This window comes from Chelon labrosus, assembly GCF_963514085.1.
Source record: "Chelon labrosus genome assembly, chromosome: 16".
Lineage (NCBI taxonomy): Eukaryota > Metazoa > Chordata > Actinopteri > Mugiliformes > Mugilidae > Chelon > Chelon labrosus.
The window spans coordinates 10,640,641-10,659,506 of record NC_140349.1 but is presented as its reverse complement, the minus strand read 5'-3'; the positions used below and the strand labels follow the sequence as shown (position 1 = coordinate 10,659,506).

Sequence of the window (18,866 nt, the reverse complement as noted above, 5' to 3'; positions counted from 1 at the left end):
ATGTATTTTAACCACAGGTGTAGAACATCCATATAAAACATGTGTTTTGAAAACACATTGTCGTATGTGTAAAGTATAATGATTACGTGTAACCGTTTCTTCTGATTGGTCCACAAAATGTTCAGTAAAACATCGACAAAACAATCCATGCAAATTTATTTCAACTAAACCAATCAATGTTTGGATGCATTATATTTTAAGGCGTAATATTAAATTCTGTCTAATACCCCAAAGGCAGACTGAGCACGTCTCAAGTGTGTAAAACCACTTTACAACATGCACAAAGGCACCAGTTATTACTTGCTGTATATAAACTGGTGACTGAGTGTGCATGGATGTTCATTATAATTTACATTATTTTATTTTATTTACTCTCCCATATAGGTTTTTAAAAAATATAGAAGACACATTTTAGTGTGGCAAAAGACTTTATTGCATATATCTGAAGTGGGCCACAAAAACACCCTCGTATTCTTCAAACTGCACCACAGGTTAAATAGACTATTCAATAGTCTTTATCATTTAAACACTTTCTTTAATTCATTATTGACAACCAATAAAACAACAAACAGAAGAACCTGGATGTTTTTAGTAGTCTCACACATACACACACAAAAAAGAAATCACTTGTAGGAGTTGGCTTTATGTTTGGGCAAGAAGTTGAAATTCTTCGGTACAGGTCCGAGCAGCATTTCACTGGAAAGGGTTGAAAAGAAATGTCATAAGAAGTTCTAATCATACCATGCATTAATTCTATCTTAATTAATTAATTAATTCATGCAGGTTGTCCGCTCACCTAATCCTGACCCAGTCCCCAACGTTCTGACTGGCCATCAGCGTCTCCAAATAGTTCCTGCCCATGTAGTACGGAGGCCTCTCATTGATCTTCTGAGGCACTCGCTCCAGCAGGCCAACAGGAATATATCTAAAAGAAAGGCGGCAAAGTTTGATTTCTCTCCGGTCTACTTCAATGTCAACGTCTGTTTGTGTCCTTTTGGCCTAATTAACTGGGTGGAGGTGGAATCCCAGGTGCAGGCGTGGCAGTTTTAAATTGTCAGTTATATGTTGAGGCCAACTGGGGCCACTACAATAGTATACATGAACAGAAAAATCAAGATTCATACCATATTGCTCCATTCATTCTCTTGTTTTATTAATCGCATGTAAAAATATAATAATTAAATAACGTTTCTGGATCAAACAGTCATGAATATTGCTTGCACATAGCATAAGATAATGTATGTGTTTTAAGTGCACGTCATCGCCCACCTGCACATGAAGGAGAGCCATTCCAGCATGAAGCTGCGGGTCTTCTCCACACCTCGCGTATCGGAGCCCCAGTGCTCCAGCCCAAAGTTGGTGAAATCCTTGAGGATGTCCAGTCGCTCGCCGGACGAGATGTCCCAGTGTCTGCTCTCCTTTATCTCAGTGAAGATCCAGGGCTTAATGAGGGCGCCCCTGATGAGATCCAATCACATGAAAGGTCAAACCTGTGATTATGATTTAATATTTTATATGAATCATAGTTACACCTGGATATTGGATGAGAAGAAACAATATAGTCTCTCAAATTCAATGTAAGCATTTCCAAACAACCCTCAGATTGATTGAGGTAAGTTAACCAGGAATGTGTTAGAAAACGGAGCTTGCAGTAAAATGAAACCATTTTTAACTTAAAAGAGAGGGTGGCATCATTTCAACACCGCATGTTGTGAGATGCTTCCCTTATTTGTTTTTAACACCAACCTTGCAATCATGATACCAGAAACTCCGGTCTCTCTAGCTTTCATGGCATCTTCATAGGACAGAATGTCTCCATTGCCTGGAGCAATAAAAAACAAAGTCACCTTAGGTCATCATATTACGACATTAATGGATGAATGGTTGCAAAACAATGCAACAAAACACATTTTATTTCAGCAGCATCTCATATAGTAGCATGTCTTATCTTTTTCAATGCACATACCGAAAAGTGGGACGGGGCTAGCCATCTTAGAACACGTGGAGATGTAGTCCCAGTCAGCTAACTTTGTGTAGCGCTGCTCCCTGGATCGGCCGTGCAGCTGCAACACGCACAGGGGAGGAAGCAAAAATATGCTTGTAAAAACATCTCATAGATGAGTCACCGCCATATGACAAGAGTATGCATTTAATGACGTTCAATAGGGAGAGGCACGGCTGCTTTGTGGAACACTTTAAACACGTGAATTAAGGGTGAACAATAAGTGATTTCTAATAAACACAACGGATGCTATTTCACCTGCCTCTCTTTTGTTTGTGCTTCTACTTATAGAAGACTTACTGTGATCATGGAAACACCCCAATTCTTCATCTCTGGGATGAGTTTGTGTGCTATGTTGGACTTCTCCTGAACGCCAGTGCGGATCTTGACTGTTAAAGGGACATCGAGGACCTTCAGGAAGAAAAACACATACTTTAATTTTCACTTTACATGTAATCCAAGCCAAAGAAGCGCACACCGTTTTCATGGGATAAATAGTTCATTCATTACTTGAATTTCAAAAAGCACCCTCACAGTAAATATTGCCTTATATCAGGTAAAAATACTCACATAATTCATTCCTTTGATTATTTGTTCAAACTTTCTGGTACGCGTCATCAAGCCGCAGCCTCCGCCCTGATGAGATGAACGCAAACAAAGACCATCTGTCAGACATTGACGTTTAATACGTCCTTGCCAACTGCCAGTGTCTGTTGTTTTCCCGATGAATTACAAAACACAGTTATGAAACTGTAAAGCTGTCACTCATCAGATCTTATTATTTTTACTTTAACTGGCCTCCCTTATTTACTTGCACAGAATTTTGGCTGTGGGACTGTAGGAAAAAAACAGCTTTATTGTCTCGGCTGTCACCTATAGGTTCAAGAGGAATACATTTTGGTTTCAGTTAAGAAACTATATGGTTGTGGATTTTAAGCTTTAGAGTGGCTCCTAACGTGACCATGGAGGACACTGGGTACAGACTGAAACTCTCAGTCTTCTGTTAATAGTGAACCAAAACAAATAAGAAGTCTGTTTAGAAAGAGATGGAGGTATAAAAGCTATAAAGGTCTGGCAAAATTGATTTGTAACTCCCTCCAACTGCAGCACTTGTGTATGAAGTTGCTTTAATTCACACTGCCAAGAGGCAACATATAAAGCCACAGAGACATTAACAGGACAACCTAGATGAGGTTAGATAAGAGTTTACCTTCTTGTAAACAAGATCGATGGGACATCCAGAGTTGATGTCCACAAAATCAACATCAGCGTGGGTGTTAATGAGCTCTGCGCACCTCGTCATGGTGTCCGGGAAACAACCCTCCACCTGGAAACACAATTCAGACTTTAGAACGGAGGACAGACTCACACACAAAAAAAAATAAATCTGGTCACAGAAAAACAGTCATTGACAAATACTGTAACATGTGTTAATGTCACGGATTGAGACTGAACTGATGTGAAGTTGTTGAATAGGTTGTAAGTATGTCGTCACCTGGACACCAAAGAGATCTTCACTCTCATGCCTCTTTAACAGGGCCCACTCTGACTGCTGCCCCTGCAGCAGATTTGTGCACATGGCCATCTCGCCGCAGGTTATGTCCGCGCCAAAGCGTTTGCACACGCGACGGAAAGGCAGATTTCCACACTGAGCAATGAGAAGATATTTAGTCAGGTCACAATTTAATTTATAAACCCAGTTCTTTAAATTACTTAAATATGTTGGGACATTAAAGTACATCTACTAATAATTGTAATACGGTATTACGCTGTCTGATAGTACTTACAGTTGTTAGAGGAGCAAGATACAGCTTGTCTTGGAAGTCCACCTTCAAAACAGCATTAAATTACACAAAACAGCTTCTTAGATATTAAACAGCACCGACTTAGCAGTGACTGAAATCATAGATTGGTAATTTTTTTCATGCAGGGATGAATAACAGTTTAAACAAAGTGTTTGGGTGAAACATACTTGCTTCTTTTCACTTGGGCGCAACTTGATGACATCTTGATCGGTCAGCGGGCCCATAGTCTTCACTGGAGACGCTTTATCTGGGCCAGCCTGCAGCTAGTCACAAAGCAAACATGCACCATGGAACACACTTCTTCTGCTCGCTTAAAGACAATAAGAGGTGATGCTCTGAGTAGAAGGTTGTACCTGTTCTTCAGTAGAAACATGTTGCTTTTCTCCTGCTGGATCTGTGGATACTACAGCTGGACAAGCATTACCTGGGTGAATCAAAGAAGTAATTGATGTCATATAATTTATGACCAAAAGACAGCACTCTTTACAAATTGATCTGTTGAAAACCTTTTCCCTCCTCTTACCGTTCCCTTGCTTTTCTTTGTTATCTTTGTTGTTTGAAAGTGTCTTCAGGTACTCTGCCGACTTTTTGAAGGGTACCGAACGCTTCCGCAGACGATTCTGGAGGTCTTTACTCAAGCTGTTCTTCACAAAAGTCCTGCCTTCAAGCGCCTTGACCAGATCTGCCTTCTCCATGGTAGTGAAGTCGGGAGTGGTGTGTGCCTTGGCAAAGCGGCAGGAGAGGCCGTACATACACTTTCCAAATGTGTCATAGAGGTAACAGCTTTCCCCGATGTCAGCGGGCTTAGAGGACAAGTACTCCGCAATGTCGTGGTGAAAGTGGCATTTCTCTCCAAACGGGCATTCCCGCTTCTAAACAGACAGATAAGTCGCAACAGTGACTATCAATTGACAACCATCAAAAAGTAAATTCAGCATGTGTGGATGGCAAATAATAGCTTCTTACCTGAAGGACTGAGAGACACAGTCGTTTCTCATCGTAAGTGGTAGGCTTTATGTGCGGCCTTGACTTGTTCTGTCCCCGAAGACGTTTACCATCTGATTTCCCTGCGTTAGTCCTGTCGTCAGAATCCAGTTTGAGCTTTTTAGACTCGGGTTCCTCCACAGCTGCCTCGTTCGTCTCACGAGCCGCTTCATTTTCAGTGGCACCGTCTCCTTTTGAGCCCTGCCACTCTGAGTCTATAAAGCCATGAAATTTTTCTTTGGTTGCAAGGAATCTGCAAACACAACGACATCGACAAAACAAAGAAAACTCTTAATACACCTGCTGATTTTTGAGATGTACAACATAAGAGGTGAAAACAGCAGATGTGCCCCTGAGAATTGCTCCACAATAAAACGACAACAGAAACGGAGGAGCTGGTCATAGGTGGCAAAAGTAAAAGTAAACAAACCATAAGTAACACTGGACAATTTGAGGATGACCCTGGAAAATAAAATAATTATGGAAAAACCGGACTGCTTTCTCTTTGCTAATTCTGCCTGTTGTAGAAGTCCAAAACGTCTTGTTTACTAAATGCAAAAACGGCACGCACAGACAACTGTTGTTCAGGTGTGTTCAAAGTGTAGTGGATGGCATTAGAAGTGCTGCAAGTGTCATTTTGTGAAATGAAGCAACATATTGTAAGTGCCCTGCCATGTGTTTTATGTCTACCAGTGTCTTACTTGAGCAAAGCTGTTATTTTTTTCTGCATAACTGCAACATCTTACTTAAAGAATTCATATTGTTTCATCACGACTCCATTATTGTTGTAGTTTTGTAAGTAACCTGTAACACTGGAGCAAGAATTAAATCCATTCTCTGTGCAATGAGCCAAGTGCCTCCAGGAAGAGTTTTTGCTGACAGTGTAGTTCTCTTGGTTTCATCAGACAAAGCAGCAGGCACTGTGAAAAACGTAGGGGGATGTGGTGCAGGATCCGCAATTGTCTAAAGTGTCCAAAGTGTTACCCTGATGGAAAAAGGTGAATCGCTCTCTCTCTCCTTCTCGCTTTGGGAGACCTGTGATTACTCTCATTGTTCTGAGTGGACACAATAACATCCATTAACCTGGGGGGGAAAAAATGATTGCAGAGACATAAAGCATTGTTAGTTCCTTACTCTGATTTGATGGCAGCTTGACCCTTTACAGCCACATCTGTCCACTTTTCAACTGTTTCCTTCTCCGCCATGACACCTGAAGTTTTCTCCTTTTTCTGAAACATTACAATAAATTAAATGAAAACTGCAGTACATGCACGCACACAGTAATGATTTCCTAATCCTGAACTATGATTATACTTGCACACATTCAACAAAGACTGGTTTCCTGCAGGGTTAATATGACTGTATTATGCAGCCTCCTCTGTTGTGGTGCATTTAACTGTAATCCATCATATATGCAGGTTCTTTCATTTAGCTTCCAGATAATTTGGCTGCATGCAAAAGCTTAGCAGTTCATATTCGCCGTGTCACTTACTTGTTATTTCCAGTGCTGCCTAAGTAATCAGCTACTATAACATGTTACACTCCAACTGTGAAGTTTACAGAAAATCCCTCGCTCTGCTAACAAGCTAGCATAAAAAGCTAACGTGAAGCATCGTTAATGACTAGCAAACTAACGCGTTTAAAGTTAATTTGTGGCGCATTAAAGTCTCGTCAGAAGTTAAACTCAAAGAAAACACAGATTACCTCAGCTCTCGCCCTAACAAGCACTACAACTATCCAGCATCGTGAGGAAACGACTGTGCAGCTGCTTAGAGGCTCGTGGTGAACATGGCTGCCAAACATTGGTTCCGCATAACACAGATTCTCTTAAAATAGTTGTGAAATCACTCATTTGAGGGAGAAAACAGCATCAAAACGAATTTCTACAATTACATGTGAGTATCTGGTTGTTAGCAGACCCTATCCATGTTTTATTTGTTCACTATGTAAAAATGTTTCCTTGTAAAATCCTAAACACCCCTCTAGTGGTGTAACATCTTCAAGATAATTCAAACTAGCCCAGTTGGCCTCGTTTTAGCTTTGTTTTTGGATATACCATAATGTGGATGATTGAGAATCTTCACAGACTCAGACATTTAATGTAAGTCTATAGTCTAGGGATGTAGCATAAAAGGGATTAGCCATATTAACTACATATGCACGCATAACGTATCTTCGATATATTTAAATCTTTGATATTTGATTTAATATGAACAAATCATATCAGTCATTACACATTTATATGAGTGCAAAACAGTTGTAACTATGGATGCAACACATGGTCACACGTTTTTGTCACTTTTTATTTCAGTCTTCACATGACATCCAAAAACAGTTCTCCATTTAATTGACATACCTAATACAGACATATGCATGTGAAAATTAAGAGGGTGCATTTTTTGGATGTATGCAGTGTATCAAACACATTGTTCTTGTTAAAAAAAAATAGATATTTGATCTGAAAGGAAAAAGTGACATATCAAATTAATTAACAGTGGCAGCAGTTGATGTTCAGTTTGCATTTTGAAGCAAAACTACGAAACATTCACAAGATACAGAATCAATACTGTGTGGATTTGCTGCCTTTATTGATAATTAATCAAATATTTAGGGATTAATTGGACAACATAAGCAATATGAAGACTTAACCATTTCCAAGACCAAAAGATTCATCAAGAACCTCACCTACAGATTTATTCTTTATGAAATGATTGAAATACTGTGGTTTTTCATTACATAGTTTCTTAAAATATGAAACCTGATTATTCTGAAGATCAAGGAAACGAAGCATTCGGCATTGTCTTATGTCACAATACAGGGTGCTGCTATATGTTTAGCTCTTTGGTAAAGCAGCAAGTTTTTCCATCTTTGAATCGAACCGTTTTCGACTAGAGTCTAAGATAGCGATGCCGTTCTTCTGGAAGTCATATCCCACTCTTTGCAGATCCTCTAGTCGTCCTTTAATGTTCTGTGTGCTGTAGTCCAAAACCTTTGGCTTCTCCAGTATCTGCTGTATTGTTATTCCTCCGTTTAGGAGACAATCTAGTTTAGTATTCAGTGTGTCTGTTCCAATGTAGAGAATCACTGGATAGCTGATTATCAGTTTTTTTATGACATTTCTCCGACAGCCAAGTGAAGCCATCTTCTGACGAAGGCTGTTAAAATTATTTTTTAGATAGTCATTGGCAAGGTCCAGAATTTCTGACACATGGCCTTGAAGAAGAGTCAGCATTTCTGAATCAGTCAGCTTCAGAGAGTCTCTCAAGTAATCAACGTTTGCCCTGACTCTCTTAGTGCTTCTGATAAGAATATAGGGGTTTTTCAATATGACGGACTTTGCAAACTGTTCTGGAGTTTTTCCACCAAGCTCTAGACAGATGTCTTCCAGCAACTGCACCATTTGCTTGTTGAGCGCTAAACTGTTGGAGAATGTTCGCGGCGCTGTGGTCAGCAGCCGATGAAGATCTTTGACGTCCAGTCCTAGTGAGATCAGAAAAGCTATGTTCTTCTCTAAGTTGTCATTATCACTGGAGCGGAAGAAAGACTCAGGCGAGCGATCCACGATGCTCACAATTTCTGCGTCCGTGTTGAAGATGTTTCTCCACAGCCTCCAGCGTTGTTCCATGTGTTTGGTGGAACGGGTTATAGCACGGGGATAACGGGTTATTATGCTTGCGATAACTTCGAGGCTAGCACCTTTTCCTTTCAGGAACTGAGCAAGGTCTTGCTCATTGGTGATGTTTTTACGAAGCACACCAGGTAGACGCTGGCGTACCATCTTCACATCAACTCCCATGTGATTCAAGTTCTCAAGCAGAGATTTATTCTCTTGGTTTGCTGGCAATTTTGGTTCATCACCACTTGCAGAAGCACTACAAAGCCTCCTTGGTAGGCGGGCTGATGCGAACTGTACCAGAATGAGCCCAAAGTTGCACTGAAACGTCCCTGATCGATGGAGGCTGAAGAGGGTTCTCACTCCAGCAACTGCGGCCATTGTTTTTTAACGAGAAGGGCCACAATGTAACACCACTGCTTGGCTTCAATGCGACTAAAATAAAGCAAAACAAAAACAAAGCATAATTAGTAGAATATCAACAGTGGAATTTAAGTTGAAGTTCAAGTAAACAGGACAGCATCTGTAGTTTTTGGCACAACCGCAGACTTACATAAAAGTGATTCTTAATGCCTGCTGTTGTTAAGGACATACAATATATCTGCTCTGACTTTATTGTGAGAAAAACTTGATGCAAGCACATTGTACTTGGTTAGTATGCATGCCCATTATTTAATAGTGTGTGTTATTTACAACACAGAATACAACTGATGTTAAAATTAAATATCTTTCTGCTACTTTCACTTGTCATTTTGGATATTAATTTATCCATAAAGCAACTTTTATTCATCCCGGCATGAATGAATGACTGACTGGGAGTCAGTGTTGTAAAGCCCTAACTAGCAAGAAGTCATGACTGTTACAGATTAGACGACACACAATAAATTACGAATATATTAATGCTTTAAACCTTGGTCTCCTTGTAGAAATACAAAAATTAACATACCATATAGCAGAATATGATTACTATCGCGCTAGTGACATGGTTATTTTTGACAGTCTCGTCTTAAACCGGAAACATGAATTTATACTCTCGCGATATTTAGCATCATGGAAAAAAAACGTGAAGACCTTTGAGGATCAGCGCCTCCTAGCGGTTGGGAGTTTAAAGTAGTTTTCCTCTGCTCACTTTCAGCCACAAGATGGAAGCAAAAGTCTTCAATTTGAAGTAAGAAGAGGTTCAAGAGGTTGAAATGCCAGGAGCTTAAATACTATAGATTTTTATTTATTTTTTTTCGGATTAGCAGTTAACCTCCTCTCATTTTATATATTTATTTTTTTTATATATAAAATAGTTTCTGTGCACCCTGTCTTTATATCTGATGTTGAACGCCTTCACCACACACAGCCAGGATGTAGTTTTGGTGGCGATATTATGTGACGATTCATTATACTTTTGTTCAAATTAAAAATAATATCTTGTTTCTGTAAGAATGTAGAATTAATGTGTACGTTAAGAATTTTACCCATGTTGTGACCCCCCAATTGTGTTTTGCATGCAAGCTCTCGAAATGTAAAGATATTAATTTGTGACTTTATTATGATATCCGGGAGGTTTCAGTTGAATAGCAAGGCCTCTAGATTGTAGATCATTGGCCTTCTGGTTGCATGCATTAATAGTTAATATTGTCTCAGCCACAGCAGAAATACAAGAGAGCATTTACCATGTGTTGTGGCTCACAGCCTGGCACCGAAAAAAAAAAACTACTGACCCATTGCCTCTCTTTACTGATGAGTCCCACCACTTATGAATATTTCAACACAGCACAGTGATACTGTCATTATGCAAAAGAGCTTTCACCCTGCAGCTGGAAGATTGAGGTGACTGACGTTTTAGTCAAAATAGCTCCAGTGTTGATGGGCTGGACAGACTCTCAGTTGTATTTATGTGTCAGCAATCAAGAGGTCACAGTCAGATTTCCATTTATACACACTTCTGTTCTTCTCGAACTCGCCCAAAACAATTCCAGCATTTGCATAATGATGTCTTAGGGACCCTCATGGTCTGTTTCATTTTTCTTGTATTTGTAAGGCAAATAATGAGCAGAGAAAAAACAATTTTCTGCTCATAAAGGCAAAAATTAACAAAATTTGCACATGTTGCTGCTTCCGTGGACATGTCTTGTACTCAGTTGACAGTACATCCAGCTAAACCAAATGTACTATAACACAATTAGTCGTTTATTTTTCTGGCATTGCAAACATTTGGTCCATGCCTCTTTGCTTTACAAGATGGTGCTATAAATGCAGCATGTTACGTTTTGCAACACATCTGAAAAACTAAATCAACAACAACAACAGCATTAATATAAGTATTGCTTAGTGTATATGCACTTTATGGAACCTGAGATTTCACTTTTATTTTATAAATTTTCAAATAAGTTACATCTTGTATAAAAAAAAAAATGTTCAAGAAAGGCAACTGGACTTTTTTAAGAAGATGTTTCTCCTTATATCAGAGGAAATAGAAGTGTATTTTCAAAAATATATTATATCCCTCCCCATCTTGAATGCTTTTCATCAAGTAATTGACTCACTGCAACATCTCGTTTTCACTGATACTGATATAAGAATTCAAGGTTGCTTCTATAATAAACTAAATCAAATTTATACTCTTAGGAGTGTCTCTAAAACTTAGCCCAGTGAGGCTGTAATTAGTTTTATTTTTTGAACTTAATAATCCATGTGTATATCTCTACTGTGTCTCTCCTTCCTCCCAGCTACGCTCTTATCAAAGGCTTATATAAATGTTTTTTTTATAATCACATTAACTCCCTCTCTGCCTCTGAACCTCTTGAAAATACAAATTTATTCCTAAATATGCATGCTGTTGTGTTTTTTTTAATATTACATGGAATCTGGCCCTGATCCATTTGTTGTGGTCTATACTCGGTAAAGTTGCTTGGGTAACTGCAGACACAGTACTCCCTGGGTGAATCAATAATTTAGAAACCGCTGAAACTTGCGAATGCTCGCTCAGTGGTTCCCGTAGACGCTGTTGAACAAACGGCGAGCGCTCACAGGGGATATCACGTTGGTAAGAATGTCCAAAAGAAGATGGGTGGAATTCAAGATCTGCCAGACCATAAGTTGTTCGGCTCCCGTCAGCAGAAGACACAGAGCTTCATCTCCTGCTGCAGCTGGTATGTTTCAAATCAACAATTTAAGAAGTAGAATATAAACTTACATATTTTCTCATGTTCTCTATGAAAACATAAAAACAAAAACAGGTTATATATAAGCCATGTTGAGTCACAAGGAAAAACTGTGGACTATGGGAATACTTTGGACATCAAGTTTATTGGCAAACTCTCCAGGACTTTTGGGTTTTAACTTGCAGAATTTCAATTCTGCAAACACTTTGCATGAGCTGTGAATTTTTGAGACTTTATATTTTGCATTTATCTGATTTTAGGGAAAATGTAGGTAATCACTTTACCAGAGTAATACTCTTAGCAGTTTGGAATATACCAACAAGCACAATTAAATGAATGAAGAATATGTGAAATCTTTAGAATAGTACAAGTAAATTGATAGTGCTAAGTGCCTCATATTTACAGGTTTGGGGTACGCTGGGGAATATGGGGTTCACAATAAGTAAAGTAAAGTAATAATAAAGTTTATTAAGCAACTTAATAAATTACATATCCCAAACTGGTAAAAAAAAAAGTTGATATATATTTCTAAAATCTTGTCTAAGGCTCATATTATTCAAATTATTGTCTTTGCAATGCTTGTCACATCTTCCATTTGATCACTGATGAAAGAATGGAAAATGATTGTGAAGCAAAAAGATAACACAGTGTGACTATCACGCCAGTCTCTGATGTATTATGTAGAAAATGTCAGAAAAGAAGCCAAGTATTCAGTTCACAAGCTACACTGTCTTTTGATTAATTGTAAACCTTCTTTAAAGATGGAATAAGTAAAGTCAAGTTGTACCACCCTTTTTTTTTTACCAGCCCCCATCTGTCTTCGAAACTGATGCCAGTCTCTCATGTTACCTGCAGTCCCATTCACCCAAGACAGCTCAAATGGTTGCTTTTTAAGGAGGCATATTGCTGGAAACGTGCTCAGTATAGCCCAATCAGACGTCGTGCTGTAAAATCCGAGGCGATGGCTGAAGCCTTTATTAGCACAAAACGGCTTTGAAATGAAAATGTTTACTGGGTAAAAAAGAAAATTCTCAACTGGGACGGCTCTAGCAACCTCTCCTCCCGTTACCATAGAAACTGAGCAGACGTTTTAGGCAGAATTCAGACTGCACATCACACGGCGAGATTTATGACATTGCCAACAAATATCCTGATGCTGTTGTCATCAAAGAAAGACTGAAATAAATAGTGTCCAGAGGATTTTTAGACAGTCAACAGCTTCCATGATGAATAGGCCACAGTGATGGACTGTACTTTAATATGGATATATATATGGAGATACATGTACGTCACTTTATACTTTTAGTCTAGAGAGAAATACTGACCTTTTATTCGTCCGCAAAGCTTTTCCAATTGAGATACTTCATGCAAATCACATGTGAACTTTTACCCAAAAGGATATACAATGGTTAAAACTTAAAGTAGCTCCCTTTTTGACTTGAAATGCAACTTACATGTTAATGCATCAATAGCATTACAGGCATATGTGTGACAAATACAATAACACTCTGAATATTGCAGTTTTACATAGTGAAATGCAATAATATTGTCAATTTCTTGTCCAATGGGACTTTTGTGTATTCACAGATATAATAGCTAGTTTATTTGACATTTATTTAATTAGAAACAATTACTTTTTGCTAAAATATAATTGAAAATTGTGTAGTTTACATATATCATCAAAAAAAACCATTTAAATGTATTTAAATTTAAATATATTTAAGTTTAAACAAAATTGCGTGGCGCGAATGAAGAGTAGTAATATTTCGGACGGCACGTGAAGGCACCCATGGAGGAATGTCAGTGGGCGTGGCTGTGAAGGCACCTACGCGACGTCATCATGGATGGGTCTCATGTTTACGTGGAAAACATGGCGGCGGACTACCAGCAAGGAGACAGCTAGTGAATGCCAGTGGAAGCGAGCTAGAAGCCGGACAATAAACATTTAACCGTTAGCGTTTAGATTTTTTTTTCTTCCCGACATTTCGTATGAAGCAGTTTCCCTCTTGTCTTAGCCACAGGGACAGCGGTGATGGAAGACGAGGAGAGGCAAAAGAAGCTGGAGGCCGGCAAAGCAAAGGTATGATTCTCAGTTTTGGTGTTAGCATAACTCACTAACAGTGCCCCTCGTTGCTTTAAAGTAGTAACTTAATGTTGTCAGCAACTTATTTTCTTACAGCTGGGTCTGTCAGCTGTTTTGGGTTCCCCCCCTCCCCTCCATATCACCCTCTCAGCTGTCAGTACTAGCAAACATGCGCCCTGCGCTGCTCTGACAGCCGGGGGCTTGCCAGCCGGGGGGTTAGCATAGCCACTGCTAGCCACCAACGCCTTTGTCAGTCTGCATGCCCATCGTTACTCAAGTGTTTCACCTTAGTGAGGCTGTCTTGTGTAAGTCTGCACGCAATATTCACTTAATCATCCGCCAGTGAAGCCACCAACGTACGGTATCGAGGGCTTATAAACGCCACCTGGAGTGACACTGACAGGCTGGTGTAACAGGATTTACAGGACACATCCCCTCTAGCTAGAGGCAAACATTTCCTAACATGTCAAACTTGTGTTATATTGGCTGTATCAAGAAGCAGCATCGACAATTAGGTCAAAACAGCACCCACTTTCCCACTAACTCATCTAGAACAACGTTTGCTAAAGACAAAAATAAACCAGGACTTAGTGTTATCTTGTTAACCTGCATGAATGCTTATATTATTTTATAGTTAGGGGAAACAAAGGGGTCCACTCCTCTGTGTAAAACCTACTCATTTTATTTATTTTAATTGCAGCTCTGTATTTGTGGCATGACCTTGCAAGCGGCTCTGTTATGCATTTGATACCCAAACATCTTATCCCGATACGATCCCTGCAAGGAGATCTTAACCTAAGCTGAAGCAGTCAAACCTGAGCGCGATTGTCCATTTTTAACCATGTAATAGATAGATTTGTAATAAACAGCGTGCTCATAATGCATCCCGGAGACATGTGACTAAGTGGAGAGTGCACAACAGAGTTAATTGTATTTATTAAATCACTGGTAATCAGTGTAGCAATCTAGTGTTTGCAGAATTAGTTCTCTTCACTTAGCTGCTTGTAATTAACTGTGATTAAAATTGCATCTTTGCTAATGCATCTACGCAAAAAAAAAAGATCAGAATGAATTCTCTCAGGCAGTGTCGAATGGACGCTGCAGTTCAAAAACACTGGAACGAATCCTCTAGTGTGCTGTTTGTTGTGTCTTTTGGTTACGCCAGGTTTCATACTCGAGCTCTGGCTTTCAGGTTTGCACTGTGGGAAGGAGAAAGAGCATCTCCTCGGTTATGACTTTGGTATTTTGCCTCATAAAAGGCCCCTCTGTGTTGCAGGCTGCTGTATTTCTTTCCCCCGACACAGTACCATGTCACCATGTCCTCACACAAACTTCTTAAGATATTTTCACTGAATTACCCACTGATAATGTTAAACAGGGATGTCCTGGGCGTTGCTGTCTGTGCAGATTGAGTCCGAGCTGATAAACAACGTCAGGCAATGAGCCATGTGGAGTGTTTATATTCTGACACGATCAGCTGCTTTTCTAGACGTATTAAAACATATTATAACTAGTTATTTACATATAAAATGAATCAACCAGGCAAAATTTTACCTCAGAATGTGTACAGGAATTGAATTTTGTGAATTTTTCATTCAGAATTTTGAACAAATGAGATTTTTACACTGTGAAGATCATATCCATCTGATAACTAGACGAGTATTTTCTTGAATCAGGTGTCTGAGTGAAGTCTCACTTTCCGTTTGTACAAGGGAAGTGTTCACTGAGTGTTACCAGACAACGAGCAAAGCAAAACTTATGGGCTGGTGTTCGATGCCATTATCTCCACACGTATTGTTGCTTTCACTTGCATTACTGGCATTATGGATTTACTCGCTCAAGGCTTCGGCTTCCGTTTCTCCAGTTACACGAGCGGCTCCTTTTTGAGAAAGGTAATCTTCTCTGCAGTGAGGAAGGACGGTGTAAGATTCTGTGTGAGGTCACAGAAACACCTTTCACAATCTCTAAGAAAGTCTATGACACTGTTATTATAACAGAGGGATGTCTTCTCTGAACAATATGAACTAGTTTTCGCTTCTTTTGTGTGTGCATCCTTCCCGGTCCGTGTCATAAGTTTTCCACACTCGGTATGTTAAACAGCGGAGACTTTTTTTAATGAAACATGAGGGAATAACATGTCTCAGCCCATTTGTTTTTCCAGCAGGGGGAGGGCACTAATTTAGCTCAGGGGATGCTGACATAATTCATGGTGAAGTTTAGCATGTTTATTTGTTTCCCTGCTTCTCTGATCCTGGTGATTCATTAAAGGTATGTTTGCAACTTTACCATGGCACATTAAGCTGCTAGGGCAGTGCCCAGTGTTATAGGTTTGAGATGCCTCTTTTCTATTTTTGCCAAGAGGAAGCTTCTTTACAAATCAAAATGTGAGAGAATTAGGTAGGATATATTCACTCCAAACTGGATAGGTCAATTACTGAACAGTGTACACAGATAATTTTAATGTTAGCGTATCTTTGAGTTCGTATGGCATAACCTAAAAGGTCGGTGTCACTGTCGGGCAGGTTTTGAGGACAGCAAAGATACAAGTTGATCTACTTAACCTAGGCCTGAATAGTTAATCCCTCAGGTGCCTAGTCATGGAGGTGCCCTGCATCGCTCTGGGCGATGGGTGGACTATAAACACCACAGTCTAAGTAGCTTATACATTGGCTTAATTGAGAGTTTTACTGTTTAGGCCACAGGTTTATTTTTTTTTTCCATCTGAACGGAAACCACAAGACACAAAAAACTTTTAAAACTCTCGCTGTACTGCTTTAGACAGGATTGAATATGATGGTTTAACAGCCGCCCAGGGTTAATTAGCTACAGCCTGGACGATGACTCAACGTAACTTTCTGTGCAGCTCTGGATGCTTCTGTGGTCTCTTCTGAAGACGCTGCAGTGTAGTTGCACACCGCAACTGCTAACTAATGTCGTGATATCAAGCAGCGCCTGAGGCTGTGTGGGTTTCAGACAGGAACTGGTATCTTCATTCCCGTAACAGAAATAGTTTATTTATCACAGCTTTTGTGCCAGTAGTTTTTTTTTTTTTTTGTCCAGTAGCAGAATGTATTCTTGGGATGCATTCACAAGTAAAGGCTTTTTTGCTGGTTTACTTTACTACTACAGAAAGGAGTGTTAAGTTTTTTTTGTGTATACTTCAGATTTTAGAAAAGCAAACACGTTAAATCTACTATATATACACTCCTGTTATCACACCCAAGATGTTCTACCTATGCGCCAAAATCAAGAAATATGTTTGAGTAGGTTTAGTGCACTGTATTGGTCTTTTTTGGCAGTGGTCATTCTGCATGGGTACCTCAGTCCTTCTCAGATGTTTTACTCTATTGTTGCCTAAATGAAAAATATATTGGAGAAGCTGTGTTTGTGTTGTTGCAGCCATTGCACTGCGTCGGTGTAGCATACACAATGCCTTTTATTTTCTTCTTGTTAAAATATTATTCTATTCACATTTAATTGCTGTGAATCTTTGCAGTCACAGGATTAACCACTGAATTGACTCTACTCTTGTCACTCGAAACAGTCCCATAAGAGATTGGAGTGCAGGAGTCAGCTTCTTCATCACATGCCAGCTTCGTCTACCTCTCTGTTTAAGGAGCCTCTTGAACATTTTTGCAGATCTACCTGCTGTACTTGAATCAGGTGGGGCAGAGGTAGCTTCAGTTGCTGATGCTTTGCAATCAAAACTAAAAGCCACCGTCCGTCGCTGATAGTAAACGCGTGTGTGAATCAGAGTATTTTGGCCCTCAAGTAGCTGTGTGTTGACTAACACTGACTGCACTGTCACTGGCACATGACACGGGAGGCTGAAGCTTCCCCTCTGGGTTACAGTGATCTGCTGTCTTCAGTGTCTCATGGAGACCAGTCGGACAACAGAGCTCAATGTAGGTAGTTACTCATTTTATATGCACGTGCTGCTTTTTTTCTGTTGCGATGACTTTTTTTTCTGAGGCACAAAAGTTATTCACATGTGAGGAACCACTGATTTTTATGCAACAGTCATTCACGGTCGCTGGTGTTGAACAGTGATTGGTCATCTTAATTAACCCCCTCATCGTCATGCATTGCACAAGGCTGCCTTATGTGTAAGAGCTGCACAAGAGCTGATTACTTGATTGATTCACTCATTTCTTCAATCAAGGCAAAAAATCTGTTGTTCCCTGCATCACAAATATGAGGATTTGAATTTTTTTTCATCGCACATGATGGTAAATTAAATTTGGATTGAACTGCTGGTCAGACAAAACTATTTTTCAAGACTATTCATTGTTTTTTAGTGAATTATAACAGACAGTTTCTCTTTTTATTATCTAATTTCTCATATCACAGGACGAAGTGTTCACCTGTTTAGTTTTTTTTGTTCGACCCACCACCGCCCACAGAAACACCACAAAATTGTTATGACATGTAACGAAGAAAAGCGTCAAATCCTCACATTTGAGGTAACCATCAACTGTTTTAACATTACAGACTAAAATTACTTTATTATTAACAGCTGCAGATTGGATTTTTGTCAGCTGGCAAACTTATCTAGTCTCTAAACTCCTCATATAATGATTTAGCGCTGCTAGATGCTAGAAAAGTAAATGTGCTGTGCGGAAATGGACAGTAATTTATAACATTTACATGCATTTCTTGTCTTAATTTACATATATTTAGATAGATTATGTTTTCTACAGTGGAAAATTGTTTCTGGATTAATGAGAAAACTCGGCTGCTTCATTACAATAAAATTAAATTGAAACCGAAACAGACATCGGTGCTAAATTAGACAATCAATATGTCAGTTTTTCTAACCCAAGTATAGTAGCCAGAATAGTACGCCTGCAATTCAGTGCATCTCTCCGGCTAAAAAATAATCACGGTGTGCTAAGATGTTGTGCTTGTTTTCGATGCTATTAGTCATCTACTATTAGACACAGATATGTTTAAATAAATAAATAAATAAAAACCTGTGCAGAAATATGCCTGTGTAAATGTTTTCAGACAGCAGATGGTGATACACCTACGTAGTTTCTGTTTCGCCAGATGGCGATGCATCTACGCAGGCTTCACTCCTCCATATGCTTAGCCAAGACTCTGCTCTGCCCAGCCAAATGGGGCAGCCTGCTATGATAAGCAGCTCAACCACAGGCTGGGGTTCCCTAGATTTTTCCAAAACTGAGGGTCAATTTCTGCCGGCTAGTGTGTAGTACGCGACAAG

The 18,866-nt window shown here is 39.4% G+C and overlaps 3 protein-coding genes across 5 annotated transcripts in view; 1 reads left to right on the top strand and 2 right to left on the bottom strand.

The window, feature by feature from the left end:
• Positions 1-399: 399 nt before the first annotated feature.
• On the bottom strand, positions 400-6,832 carry dus3l (dihydrouridine synthase 3-like). 2 transcript variants are annotated; one of them, XM_084562750.1, is made up of 16 exons: positions 6,496-6,832; positions 5,926-6,020; positions 4,774-5,044; positions 4,331-4,679; positions 4,161-4,231; positions 3,975-4,070; positions 3,790-3,831; positions 3,498-3,650; positions 3,213-3,329; positions 2,573-2,638; positions 2,303-2,413; positions 1,967-2,063; positions 1,747-1,822; positions 1,270-1,458; positions 797-925; positions 400-696 (listed from the first exon to the last, which is right to left on the bottom strand). In XM_084562750.1, exons 1-16 carry the CDS (start codon positions 6,592-6,594, stop codon positions 624-626), a joined length of 2,034 nt encoding a protein of 677 aa, XP_084418876.1. In that variant the 5' UTR covers positions 6,595-6,832; the 3' UTR covers positions 400-623. The 2 variants fall into 2 exon arrangements, with proteins under 2 accessions (XP_084418876.1, XP_084418875.1); XM_084562749.1 differs by having other exon boundaries at positions 6,284-6,546.
• A 244-nt stretch (positions 6,833-7,076) lies between these two features.
• On the bottom strand, positions 7,077-9,075 carry mterf1 (mitochondrial transcription termination factor 1). The gene has a single exon (XM_084562976.1). The coding sequence runs from the start codon at positions 8,783-8,785 to the stop codon at positions 7,625-7,627; it is 1,161 nt and encodes a 386-aa protein (XP_084419102.1). The 5' UTR covers positions 8,786-9,075; the 3' UTR covers positions 7,077-7,624.
• A 4,378-nt stretch (positions 9,076-13,453) lies between these two features.
• The window catches only part of akap9 (A kinase (PRKA) anchor protein 9), a 58,726-nt gene continuing 53,313 nt past the window's right edge, over positions 13,454-18,866 (top strand). For both annotated transcript variants that reach the window (XM_084563749.1, XM_084563748.1), the window contains exon 1: positions 13,454-13,639. In XM_084563749.1, the coding sequence (XP_084419875.1) occupies positions 13,592-13,639 (48 nt within the window). In that variant the 5' untranslated portion in view covers positions 13,454-13,591. The remainder of the gene's footprint in view (positions 13,640-18,866) is intronic.

Excerpts from the sequence above, each read along its gene's own strand:
- dus3l (XM_084562750.1), bottom strand. The coding sequence starts at position 6,594 with ATGTTTGGCAGCCATGTTCACCACGAGCCTCTAAGCAGCTGCACAGTC. Across the intron at positions 6,021-6,495 it reads TTGTTAGGGCGAGAGCTGAG|AAAAAGGAGAAAACTTCAGG; the intron begins GTAATCTGTGTT and ends GTAATGTTTCAG. Across the intron at positions 1,823-1,966 it reads TAGCCCCGTCCCACTTTTCG|GCAATGGAGACATTCTGTCC; the intron begins GTATGTGCATTG and ends TTATTGCTCCAG.
- mterf1 (XM_084562976.1), bottom strand. The coding sequence starts at position 8,785 with ATGGCCGCAGTTGCTGGAGTGAGAACCCTCTTCAGCCTCCATCGATCA.